Raw genomic sequence first — 13,993 nt, forward strand, 5'->3', positions numbered from 1 at the left:
AGTAGAGAAAAAGAGGATAAATTGATTATTCCCCAGTGTGACATGGATGCCATGTAAAGCCCTGCACTGTTTGTTGAGCAGAGGAGTCTCCACTGTTTGAGACTGAGATTTCCAAGTACTTGATTACGTTTTCTTCCCATTGGTCTGGACTGTGGAAGAGGTGAGATTAGATGGTCATCGTCGTGCCTTCTGGCTTCAAAAGGTATGAATTCATGACTTACCCTGCAGGGTATTTCTCATTTGTGTTTGCTCTGTTTTGTTTCTAAGACCTCAGTTTTGAGCAGTCACAGTCATTACTGATCTTTGTAAATACAATAGCTTACATCCCTATAAAATATCAGAAACAAAATGTTTTAAATTTTGCTGTATAAAGTTCCACCACAGGATTTGCTTTTACTTTATTCAACATCAGAAGCTGTTTAACATCAGGGAAAGGGGAATAAATTGTACTCTAGAAAATTGTGCTGTACATCAGAAAGGGAACCTAGAAAGAACAGAGGCCCCCTGGTGCAAGAAGCTCTTATTCTCACTTCAAAAAGGTGGCAGCAGTTTTCAGATCTTTTGCTTTACCACTAACACAGGGTCTCATTCTGCCTAATAAATACCTTTCATCCCTGAAGCCCAATGAAATGCTTCTTAATTTCAAGGCATGTATTACTTGCTCTGCAATAAGGGCAGTATTTTTTATCAGCAAGGCAACCGGACTCAGAACTGTTAATCTCCTTAGTATACAGAGTGTTTGCTTTCACTCAGATAGATTGTATAAATATTTGTAAACACTACAATCTATTTCAGCTGTAGCAACAGAACAATCTGATAAACACAATGTGGTTCCCAGAGATCAATAGAAACCCATAAATATTGCAAGCAAAGAAAACATACTCTATCAGCAATGGACAAACTCCACACTGCCTGGGCTAAAGCGAGGAAGAAAGCTGTGGGGACGGGCACATTCTAGAGGGTTGCACTGGAGGGGTACACAGCAGTCCTGCAGGGTGAGCACTTACCCATCTGCATGGCGCTGCGGGGCTGGCTGCCCGGCTGCTGAGCCGCGTACCTCAGGCAGTTACTCAGCTGTGGAGAGGCCGCCTGCAGCTGGGGATGCGTCGGGGGAGCAGTGATGGGAACAACTGGTCTGACAGCCGTGGTGGCGTTGCTGTGACCAGCCACAATGGGGTGGATGGCTCCTGGGGCTACTTTTGTTGGAGCTCCTACAGCTCCGCTGTTCCTGGGCTGCCCAGCTCCCACTGGCACCCTGCATGGAGACAGACAAGTGCACAGCGTAAGCATGCTGCAGAGACCCCAATACCCAACCACAGTGCTGATAAGTACCCCCAGTTACTTAGGGGGTTTAACATGACACCCTGTCAGTTGTTAAAGTAAACTGAGGTATTGAAATACTTATCTTTATAGGATCCATTTATAAGCACGCTGGGGGATATTTTCACCCCTTTATTCTACAGGAAGAAGTGCAGGATAAAAATAGAAAAGATAATTTTTCTCATCATGTCTTTTATTACTCTACATTTCTGTCTGAATAGTTTCTAGTAAAATCACAAATCTTAATTCAGAGGAAATGGGTATCTCCCAGATGTCATTTTGTGTGCCAGAGGCTATTTCACGTGGAGTGATAATTAAAACAGACTCAGATATCTTTTCTTTGGACCAAACCTGCATACGGCCCTACCGGGAGAAACAAAGAAGGATAACACTAAATTTGTGTCTGGCTATGGAAGGGGACTGAGAAGCTGCAGACTTGACTGGGCTTGGCTTGGCTGGACATTCACACTATTGATGTAACCAGCCCTAGCTTAGACTTGCTTGGGGAATGCAACAGGGACAGGAATGAAGCTGACCTGAATGAAAAAGAAGTCCAAACTGTTGTTGACGCCTCTCTCACTCCTCACTTTTAACTGCATGCATAATTTGTATTTCACCTGAGTGGACAAGTAGACCTCAGAGGGAAGGGACAAGACCTTTTCTCCTATGAACTGAGTTCAGACTACAGCATGTCTTGATCCTCTTACCACTGAGCTAAAAACTCTTGACTAGGACAGAAGAACACTTAGGAAGATAGAAAGACATCAATGGACAAACTCAGCTGCTGCTGAGGAGCTCTTTCTCTGTGTTTCATACTCAAGTTCCTGAATAATTTCCTTTCCCAGCTGTAGATGCCATGAAACAGGTGAGATCATTTTGTGCTGTTTTCTTCTTGTGGGCTACTTCTTGTGCCAAGGTCCTCTTCCAGGAAAGGACAGCACAGGGGATATGAGGCAGAACAAAGTAAGGTGGAGGAAATGGAAATGAGATAGTGCAAGGGTTTAGCAAGAGAGGAGAGAATAACAGAAAAACTGTTAAGAGTCAGCTATGGAGTATAGAACTGGGAGAAACTCTAGGTCCCCAAGATTGCATGGGAAGACAGAGAGAAGAGCAGAAAGGAGTATGTTGAACAATCTGGTCTAGTTCCGAGGACATGGGTGACAGAAGAAATAACCCTAAGAAAAGAGCAGAAAGCCAAAAGAGTGGAATTCTGATGGAAAAAGACCAAATCACAGGCTGGAGGATATGGTCCAAAAGGGCAAAAAATAGCTATGCCTTCTGCCCAATCCTCCCTCCCCCTAAAGTCACAAGAGGAAAGACAACACTGTGGTGTCCTTGACTTGACTCATCTCATGGTGTGAGGTTTGCATGGATTACATTTTGCTAAATAAATCTGATTTTTTATTTTCTTCAATTTTTTTTTCCCTATAAGTTCCCAGGTTGGGAAAAGCTGGGAATCCCACCAGATGGAAATCTTGACTGTCTGTCATCTGCTGTGAAGAGCTGGCAGGGTGGCAGGAAGGTTCAGCTGGAGCTGGCTTGGCCATCTGCACTAGATTCAGTTTGCCAGAAAAGCACATCTAACAGTCCACTGAGAGCTGTGTTCAGGCAAACATGCACACCAACAAGTACAGAAACTATCTGTGACTCCAACAGAGATGGATAGGTGTTGGATGTGGCAAATATTCTCTGCTGCCCTGTGCCTGTCTGCCCATCTAAAGAGTTTTGTTCTTTTTCCATAATGCTCCACTCACACATGTGTTATGGCAGCATATAAATCTAGTTCAGTGTCATTAAATTCACAAGTTCTTTTCCTTGGGTTTTGTAAGGTGTGGCAGAAAAACATGTATGAATCTAATCCTATGCTTTTCTGTCAAAGGGGAACAAAGTATGTTGAATGTAGTGCAAATAGGAGATTGTTGCTATCAGATTTTTATTGCTGTTCTCACTGAGGGTGATTTATACAGGAATTTAATTAGCCTACAGGATCATAAATATAATCATAATGATGCTTTCAGGTTTTGTGGAATGCACTTTTGCCCTTTAGCACTCCTCTGTCTTTTTCTAGCTGTGACATGCTGCATTTAATAAAGTCTTGCTGATTCAGATAACCGACCCTTCAGCACAAACATCTTTACTAATTAAGAGCTGAAGAGGCGAGGAGTGAAGGCAGCCAAGGGGCTCTATAAAATAAGGTAAATACATTTAGGTTGATGAACAGTGAAGAACCAGTGAATTAATATTTGGGGTTTCCTTACTGAAATCCAATATTAGGACTGTCAGCAGGCTTAGTTATTGCCTTCTATCTGTTCTTAACTTTTGGTGTTACTCAGAACACATGCGGCAGACTTGACATAAACTTTAGATGCAACAAATCTGGATCAATTTTTCAAAATCAGCAGCGTCTGAGTTGTGAGGTGCCGTTTTCTAGAGAGGAGTCAAAGATGGTGGAGACAGTGTGCATGTGGGAGGAGAGACTGAGGGCACATGAGAAGGAATGAGTTCAGTTTGCAAATCCACAGTTGCTCTAAAGGAGATATGGGCATACATATGCCAGCATTCACCTGCAAGGAACACGTAGGGCAGACAGTCTGGGACACAGAGATGGACTTTCTTCTCAGCTTTGATTTGGTATTGTCCAATACTGAACTCTGACAAATGGTATTTCTCCCTCAAATATGCCTTTTTTCCTTTTCTCATCTGCTGCAACTGAGACAGGGGTAGGTAAAATCAGACAATTTACTCAACTCCCCTACCACTTTAGAATTTTAACTGTTCAAACATTAGTCTGGATCCAAACCATCCCAGATCTCTGCTTTAAGAACAAAATTGACATGAGGAGCTACTGAAAAGCAAGACACAAGCATTTCTTATTTTGTTACACATCCATTAGTTTTATAACAATAAAATCATTAGCCAACAGATTATTTACAATAGTAAAACCTACACCTATCAGAGGTTATAAATGCCATAATCTAATACAACTAGTGCATTCTCCTGAGGACATGGATAACTCAAATGCCACAACCAGCAAGTCTCATTACTGAAGTCCACAGTGCTACCAGAGAATTTCTGGAAGGGGAATGTGACTTAAAAGCAGAGCTACACTGTTTTCAGTGCCATCCAGAATCCCACTCAGCCCCAGTACAGGCCAGTGGTCCTCACCTTGACACAGGTGTCACGTAGTTGCCTGGGAAGACACCGGACATGCCGCTCCTCAGAGACGTGCCCTTGAACCAGCCGTCCTGGCACTTCTCAATGACCCGGTACATCTCCCCTTTGCGCAGCTCCAGCTCGTCGTTCTTCTGAGGCTTGTAGGCGTACAGGGCTAGGTAGCTGTGGGGACAGGTCACACAGGGAGAAAGCACACAGATGACATCAACCACCACCTGTCCTGCTCCAACTCCAGCCCCACAGAGCAGAAAGTGCTGTTCAGAAGTTGTGGTTAAAAAGGGACATCGTTACATGCTGCTTCACAAACAAGGAAGGGCAGACTGGATTCTAAGACAATAAGGGAATAACTAATCAGAGTAAAAGGTAATTTAGAAGTTGATGAGACATGCTTCTCACTCAGGGCATTACCAAAGTGCCACAAAGCAGCACTGAAGTTAAGGACGTAGCAACGGTTTCAGAAAAACATGACAATTACAGTGACAGCCAGAGTAACAAGGGCTCGAGTAAGAGGGCTTTGCAAATCCTGACATCTGGAAGAAGTATACATTCATATGCTTCAGGATGGGATCCACCTCTGTTGTGGAGTTTAAGAAGAAAATTTTCTTGTGGGTAGGCTATTTCAAAAGCTTTTCTTGCAGCTTTCTCAATGCTATTTATGCTGGCCAAGTTTAGAAACAACACACCAAATTGTTCTGATCTGGTATGGTAATTCTTGTACTATGTTGGTAGAACAAAAAGTGAGAAAGGGCCACATTCCGCAGGGGTTTTTTTACTTAAGTAAGTGAAGGGGTAGAATTTGGTTTTGGATGTTTTGCATGCAAGTATTCTAATAAATCCTTAATACAGGATCCAATATGTAGAACTTTTTATTTATTTAATTACAGCTTTTATTTATTCCCTTTGTTTAGAACCTTTCTATTTATCTCTCTTTTGTTCTTCTGTTACTACTTCAGGGATGTGTCTAGTGTTGTGAAATGACTACAGCTTAAAATCCCGGCAGAGACTCTCTCTGTTTAGAGAGATTCTTGTTGAAAATTAAGAATGATTGCTTGCACTTTGGGAAATAATGGAAAGTCAGGATAGAATAGCAAGAGTGCACACACAGAACAACACTTTCTTTGTAAATACTGAGTTTTTTTGTATTGTCGTTTTTGTACAGATACAAAAAGGGATTTCTGGTAATTCTTGATCAAGGTTGTGCCTTCCTGAGTTTTTTTTTATTTGTCATTTACAGGCAGTGAACATAGAGTAAGAGAAATGGGAAAACAGAGAAAGTGCATTTACACTAGAAAGTGCAGCAGAATGCTCTTGGGCTCAGGGGTGGTGAGAAGAGGCTTGCTGCCCACCTTATAGCAGTGAACCAGAGGCAAAAAAATGATAGCAGTTGTGACTGTAGATTTTCAGCCAATAAAAATGATACATTATTTTTTACTTCTGCTCTCCAGGAAATATAATTGAGGAACAAATCCTGCTATTTTCTTGATTCTATTTCTTTATTGTACTGTAGATTTCCTTATTTTTGTTCTGAAGGTAGTAAATAAACAGCAGTAATGAGCAGAATATGAACTATTTGGTAGCATCTCCTTGGGGAATCTTAGGCTGATGTGCCTGGCTCTGTTTACCACATGCATGGGGTACAAGGACCTAATCAGAAACTGTGTTTCATTAGTCAACAGATGGGAGAAACCACCCTGTGCATCCTTTTTCAAGCCTATATAATTGGGTGGTCTTGAGCAGGTCTGTAGCAGTTCACCTGACGGAAACATGAGGGTACATATGATCTGAAGGACATTAAAATGCGTCACCCTGACAAGAAATAAGGTTGCATGCTTCAGTGCTAATCCTTCAGCAGTGTGCTCTGCAAGGACATAACAGAAAGTGCCAGACTGCTCACTTGAGGGAGCAGAAAGTGTGGCTTTGACTGTCCCTCTTGAAATTGCTGCTTACACAGGGTTCAGATTCAGAAACTATGGGTAAAGCAGGGGGTCAGGGATAGAGCATTTTAGATAGACTCACTTAGCCTTTTCCCCCAAGGGGCTACATGTAATAATATAACTTGCAAGTGGAGATCCTGGAAGCAGGTGCAAGGAAAATTACCCTAAGTGGATCATAGGCTGTTGTGCCTTGCAGCTATCTCCAGATCTCCTAATAGTTTCTTTTTCTTCTCTCCTACTAGCTTCACGCAGCAAATTCCCCCAAATCAGCTACCGGCATGTCTGAATATCCAATATCACAATAAGCCTAAACATCCTTTGGATAGTGCATTGAAATCCTTGCAGAGCTTAAAAGAAGGTGTACAACAGCCCAGCACAGACACCACACCAGAAAGACCAATGTCTGTATGGCTAAAGTGATGAAGGCTTGTGTGTGACAACCATATAGGGTGACCCTGGCACAACACAAGTGATCAGCAGTTTCTTTGTGGACCAGCAGTCCCATCTCCTGTGTGGGGGGTAGTGAGGATGCCCATCCCTGGGGGTTTTCTCTTTAGCTGCAGAGGCACAGGGCTCTCCAAACCCAGTGGCAGGCCCAGCCTGGGTCTGCAGCTCACCCTGTGGGCAGGCATAAACTCCACTGCTGGCAGGGAGGTGGTTGTGGGAGAGCTGGGGGGGATGCCTGCTCTCATCCATGGCTGAAAGCAATTTCATTGCAGGCAGCTTCCCTCCCCAGAATTTGTTTCTGGGTTTTTCTTCTGGCAGGAAATCAGGTCTAGGGGTCGCATTTGCTGAGGATGATTTTGCCTTAAGGCGAAGTCTTTGGATTTGGACACATTTCACCGTTCTCTAGATTTTAGGTGTGAAACTTCACCAGCTAACTCTGTACAGCCTAGAAGAAAGTGTTAAAACAACAGTCTGAAATCTTGCAAAATGTAGTATCAGATTATTCTGGGCTATGTGAAACAGTGAGGCTAAGGCTTGGAAGTAGGACCTAGAAGAACCCAAAATGTTTATTAGAAGTTCCCTGAAAAAAGGTTGAAGTGTGAAGTGTTCTTGGCCTTGGGTAGCTGGCTGTGACTCTGCTTACAACGCAGAAGCCCCAGGGCTTTGTCTAGAGTTGCACCTCCCCACTAGTGCTACAGCTTTCAAATAATGCATCCTCTTTGACTGGAACTTGGCTCGCAAATGCAGAATGACAGACCGGATTACAAGGCTGCTTCACAAGGGAGATGACAGGAGAAGCATGGGAGGGAGAAGGGGAGGCTTGCTGAGGCATGGAGTCAGTGGCGTTGCCAGAGAGCTGGAAAATGTCCTGATTCAGCAACCAGGTACTTCAAATATTGCCAATTACCACTTCCTAGTCAGGGCAAAGCTTGAAATAAACATGTGCCCCACTATGTGCCACACAGGCCATGCAGGGTGAGCACAGGGTGATGATGAGACCTCCCTGTGGGGCATTCAGTGATATGTGGCATCCCTCAGGTATAAAGATCTCAAATAAGTAGCTAAGAAGAAATTTGGTTCTGATCCAACACTCCTATTGTTCTTAAAGAAGATCTCTTCTATTATTCTTAGGATTTTGTGAAACCTAATTTTGTGAATTTTGTTTTAGCCATATCATAAAACCCAAAAATATGGATGTGCATATGTGCTTGTGTGTGTATAGTTGTCCTGATTTTATGAGGTATATGTGTTGAGAGGAAAGGATTTAGTAGTTAATTAGAGAAGTATCAGATAAACCAACCAGGCAGGAAGAGATTTGCTATAATGAAGTCTACTCTTTTTGTTCTCTGAACCTTCTGTTATTCTACGCACTGTTCAACAAGACCATATGCCAAAGATATGAAGTTCATTCATTGACTTGTTCATTCATTGTTGATGGCACCAAAAAAGCGCAACTGGGCCATTTTTTCTGGTTAATCGTGAATATATCAAGTGTTTAATTGCATGGGACTATACCTTTTTAAGAGCTTTAAATGAAAGAAGATTTTCTCTGTCTCAGAGGTACTCAGTTTTCTTCACAGTGATCCATACAGCTACAACAAATAAAGTCTAAAAGGGCTCATACAGAAAGGGGGAAGTCTTGCCCTTCTCTATTAATTTTTCAATTGCAGCAGGGGCTGCCTCATGTTTGAAATTGCAATCTCTCTCTTCTCAGAATGCACCTGAGCTGAGATTTGGGCATTCAGGTTTTAAGCACACACATGCACGCACACACACAACTGGAAACAAAGAGTACACAGTGACTGAGATGAGCTGCTTACATATTGAGGGGGAGCTGGACCTTCGGTGGTGTTCCCTGATCTCCAATTATTGCACTTGTCCTGGGACCAGCCACTGTGGCTGTTCCAATCAAAGAGGAATCCTGAAAATACACAAAGAAGAACACACAAGGATTTAAGATGAAGCCCATTATTTCCTAAATTGCTACGGGGTGAAGGCATAGAAGAATAAACCACATATTTTATAAATTCCTAGATTTTCTAACTTCATTATATTGCCTTAAAAAAGGCTTATTCTAGCATTACACATTCCAAAAATACATTTCTGACACAAAGAATTAGCAGAATTTCCATGTACCTGTCGGAGAAATTTTAGTTGTATGCACATCTTAAAAGTTTAACAATGTATAACTACTTAACTTCTTTGTAAAGTCAGCTCAGCATGTGCATCTGCAATTGTACCTTCTCTGATAAAAGTAACCTTTTCCCCTCAAAAACTTGTTTTTAAATTGGTACTCTTTTGGTAGTGGTTATGGATCTCTGGAGAAGAAGATATATTCAATTTCCAAAATGCACTCTCATTTCTATGTACTCTTTTTATCATCAGGAATATTCTTCTCCTTCAAAAGAAGGTGACTACCCAACCCAAAACTTTGGATGGAGAAAGTAGTTCACTCCACTTTTACCCCAGAAAATAAATCTCCACTCTCATATAGACAGCTGGACAGATCTTCTCCAGCTATTCATGCGAAAGGCAATTCTAAATGTAATCATTCATTTCTCAAAGCCTAATGCTCAGCCAAATTATATAGGGCAATCTCTTTTTGAGTTGTCTTACCAAAGTCCTCATTCATCTATGTCAAAAATGAATCCTGACTGGAAACGTCTCCTGAACTAATGCCAAGGCCTGTAGCAACAGATCTTTATTGCAGGTAGGGCAGAGCTGGGCTGATGGGACTTGTAGTGGTTTACTTGAACAAAAAGTTTTTTAATAAGTCTAACCATATGCTGTGTGCACGTCCATATGCAGAATGGCTCTACAAAGTAGGAACCAATACCCACAAATTGCAGGTTCAGGCAAGGTGTGTTATACTCAGCAAAGATTCTGAGCAGTTCACAGGCCTCCACTACAGCTTTTGTGTTTCAAAATCCTATCTAACAAACAGTAAATATTGATTTTTGGAACACAAACATAGGGACAATTTTTGCACTTAAAAATGACACTGAATTAAGCCAAGATACAGAGTTAAACCAAAACACACATTGTTACTTAATTACTGGATTTCAAGGTTATCTCACTCCAAAGAAGCCACATAATTATTAGTGTTCTGTCTTGACAGTGCATTGCTGAGCTATATTGCTTTGCTGTGTATGAACACATTATCATTAGGAAATTGTGCAGCAAAACATGGAAACACTGCACTGTGATTCTATAGCTTTTGGCAAAAAGCAGCAAGATGTCTCATCTCTCACCAACATCTACACTCAATCATGAAATTGTATTGACAAGTACATCTCCTTTTTCTCATTATTTCCTCAAACTTTCTGGCTGTTTGCTCAAACAAAGAAGTATCCAAGCAGCTCTTGGTCCTATGTGTAAAAAGCATTCTTTCCAGCTCTGTGACTAAGGCTTTATTAATACTGCCTGTCACGTCAGTGAGCTAGTATCAACTTACAGAAAAAACACACCAGCCCACTAAAAAATTTAGGGATAGCTGGAGAATGATCCCTCATTTGTTATGTTGAGCTGGTTAATGGGGTTAGGGATTGCAGAAGATGTTGGGCTGAGACACCTGGCAGCTGCCTCATCCAAGAGGTAAGTGAGAAATCAACTAGTTCAAACTTCTTCACGTTGTTCTACCACTGCATGCCTGCTCTGGATTAGAGAAACTGTCTTTAAGAAAACAGAAGATGCATCAGTCCCCACCCTTCCTTGCTAGGGAAAAAAAAATTAGATTATTACCTCATGAAAAAACAGATCTGAATGAACAGCCTCAGGGTGCAACTGTAAAGGCAGAGAAGATCACAGCAGGAAAGGACAGAATAGGACAGAATGGAATAGAGTAGAATAGAATATTTATATTGAAAGTGGCCTTCAACAAGTATCTAATCCAACTGCCTGACCACTTCAAGGTTGACCAATTAAGAACATTGTCCAAATGCCTCTTAAACACTGACAGTTTGGGCATCAACCACTTTTCTAGGAAGCCTGTTCCAGAGTTTTACCACCCTCTCAGTAAAGAAATGCTTCCTGATGTCCAGTCTGAATGTCCTGTGGGGCATTCCCTCAGGACCACTCCCATGAATCCTGCCAGTGGAGACCATGGAGAAGAGCTCAGCATCTCCCTCTCTGCTTCTCCTCCTCAGGAAGCTGTAGAGAGCAATGAGGTCACCCCTCAGCCTCCTTCTCTCCAAAGTAGACAAGCACAGTGTCCTCAGCTGCTCCTCTTAGGACATTCCTTGCAGTCCTTTCACAAGATTTGTTGTCCTCCTCTGGATGCTTTCAAGGGCCTTCACATCCTTCTTCCATGGTGGGGCCCAGAACTGCACACAGTGCTCCAGGAGAGGCCACACCAACACTGAATACAGCAGGATAATTCTGAGTGACTGTGATGCTCTGTTTGATGCACCCCAGGATGAGGTTTCCCCTCTGGTGTCTCACACTGAGCCTGCTGTCCATCAGCACCCCCAGATCCCTCTCGGCAGGGCTGCTCTTCAGCCACTCCTCTCCTAATCCATACTTATGCCTGGCATTACCCCATCCTAAAGGGATCAGAATTCAGCATTTTGAATTGTTGTATTTCCTCCTGCTAATCACTGGCTAATGCTCCAGTGTATCTACATCCCTCTGCAAGGCAACTTGTCCCCACTCAAGAGAGTCAAAAGCACCTCCCACTTTGGTATGATCAGCAAACTTGCCAGTGGTGCATTCAACTCCTGCATCCTAATCACTGATATATATGCATATGTGTGTATATATATATATATATATATATATATATATATATATGACAGAACTGGCCCTAGAACTGAACCCCAAAGAACATCACTGGTGACCTGTCAACAGCCAGCTGTAGCCCCATTCACTGCAACCCTTTGAGATCTGGCCTTTGGCCAGTTCTTCACCCAGTGCATCTCAAGTCCGCTCATTCCATGGCTAAGCAACCTGTCCAGAAAGATGCTGAGGTACAGTACCAAAAGCCTACTAAAATCCTGAAAAAAACTGTATCCACTGCTTTCCCTTCATCCACTAGGAAGGTGACCTTATTATAGAAGGATATCAAATCAGATAAATGGGACTTCCCTTCTATGAACCCATATTGACTGTTCCTTATGACTGCATCATTCTTTAAATGCCTTTCAGTAGTACCCAGTATAATAATCTCCATAATTTTTCCAGCAGCTGAGGCTAAATTAACAGGTCTGTAATTCCCTGGGTCTTTTTTCATGCCTTTTTTTTGTAGACTAGTGTAACATTGTCAAGCTTCCAATCAGCAAGACCTCCCTAAACCTGCAAGATCTTTGACAGATTATTGAGATGAGTCCTGCCATAACATTCACTGGCCCCTTCAGAACACTTGGATGAATCCATGAGGCCCCATGGACTTGTGAACATTCAGCTGATACAGCTGGTCCCTTACAATTCCAGTGTCCACAAATATAAAGTCACTGTTCCCACATTTGTGGTCCTCACTCCAACTCAGAGGACTGGAAAGCTGGAGGTCTACTAAAGACTGAGACAAAAAGTGCATAGAATGCATGTGCTTTTTCTTCTTTCCTGTTAGTCAGATTGACCAAGTACTATCAAGTATTCACCACCTTCACCAAGTATCAGCCCAATATTTTCTTTAGACCTCATCTGAAAAAAGAGCTCTTCTTGTTATTTGAAAACACTGGCCAGTTTCAACTCTAATTGAGCTTTGGACTTTCATGTCTTCTCCCTGTGTAAATGAACCACAGCTCTGTACTCAGGTTCCTGAGAAGCATCACCTTGCTTCCAGAGGTCATACAGTTTCTTTTTCCTCCTGACCACACAAGGAGTTCCCTGTTCAGATAAGCTGGTCTTCTGCTCTGCTTGCTTGACTCACAGCATGGTGAAGTTGTCTGCTCCTGTGCTTCTGAAAGGTGAATCTTAAATACTGACCAGCACATGTGAACTCCAAAGTCCTTAAAAGCACATTCCCAGGGCACTCCGCTAAGTAACGCCCTGAACAGCATAAAGTTTGCTCTCATTAAGTCCAGGGAAACAACTCTGCCATCGTTTTTTGTCTCTTTACAGTGAAAATCCTAAACTCAGCCATTTCATGAACATAGTAGCCAAGACAGCCACCTGCTGTTACATCCCTCATGAGTCCTTCTCTATTCATATATAACAAGTCCAGGAGGGCATCTTTCCTAGTTGGCTCACTAAGTATGAATGACAAGCAGTTTTCTCCTAAAAGCCTCAAGAATTTTCAACACTTGTCACAGAAGTATGATATTTCCAGTTGATGTCTGGGAACTTGAAATCTCGCATAAGGACAAGGGCTACTGATCCAGAGAGTTCTCTTAATTGCCTGTAGAATAATTCACCGGTGCTTACATCCCAACGGGGCAATCAGTAGTAAACACCCTCTACAATACTGCTTTGTTTTCCTTCCCCCCAGCCTTCACGCAGAGGCTCTTCACCACACCATCACTAACTCTAAGGGCTGTGCAATCAAACCTCTCCCTTACTTACAGTGTCACACCTCCCCCTCACCTGTCCTGCCTACTCCTGAAGCCCGTAGCCCTCGGTGCCAGCACTCCAATCACAGGACTCATTCCACTAGTAGCAATGATATCCAGCTCTGGGAGCTGACCAATGCTTCATGTTTATTGTAAGACACATGCTAACCCTTCTTTAGCTCCTATGATCCTCCCTCTGCACACTGCAGCAAAGTCAGTTTGCAGAGGTGCAGCTACCCCAGCCTGGAGTGGCCACTGCAGGCACCCTGGGCTGAGCCTGACTGACTGCAGAGTGATGAGTTCAAGCCAAGAGAGCAGAGCAGCAGTAAAAGCATCATCTATTTGCCTGTTTGCACTGACAATGGGGCCTTCTGTGTCTTCTATGTTACTGAAAGCGTGATCTCAAATGCTTTCTATTATGCTTGTACTAACATATAGTCCAAGGGATTAAGAAATAATGTAAGTGCCATTCACTGTTGCTGGATGACAATTTCACTTTCTTTCCTTGAATAATCCCAAAGATGTCTCCACAGTTCTGTATATATCTATCTACCTGATATTCAGTTTCATGCCTGTATCTGGTTACTCCAATATTACTGTGTCTGATGCCAGCCTGGAACCTACAAACCATTC

At 42.6% G+C, this 13,993-nt stretch overlaps 1 protein-coding gene across 1 annotated transcript in view; it reads right to left on the bottom strand.

The window, feature by feature from the left end:
- Positions 1-13,993, bottom strand: part of SH3RF3 (SH3 domain containing ring finger 3) — a 92,531-nt gene that overhangs the window by 38,578 nt on the left and 39,960 nt on the right. Inside the window, exons 5-7 of the mRNA XM_041468403.1 lie at positions 8,696-8,796; positions 4,486-4,656; positions 1,008-1,255 (exon numbers count right to left, since the gene is read on the bottom strand). Of these exons, the coding sequence (XP_041324337.1) occupies positions 1,008-1,255; positions 4,486-4,656; positions 8,696-8,796 (520 nt within the window). The remainder of the gene's footprint in view (positions 1-1,007; positions 1,256-4,485; positions 4,657-8,695; positions 8,797-13,993) is intronic.

Source organism: Pyrgilauda ruficollis, unplaced genomic scaffold (genome assembly GCF_017590135.1).
Source record: "Pyrgilauda ruficollis isolate IOZ18807 unplaced genomic scaffold, ASM1759013v1 scaffold22, whole genome shotgun sequence".
NCBI classification, from domain to species: Eukaryota; Metazoa; Chordata; class Aves; order Passeriformes; family Passeridae; genus Pyrgilauda; species Pyrgilauda ruficollis.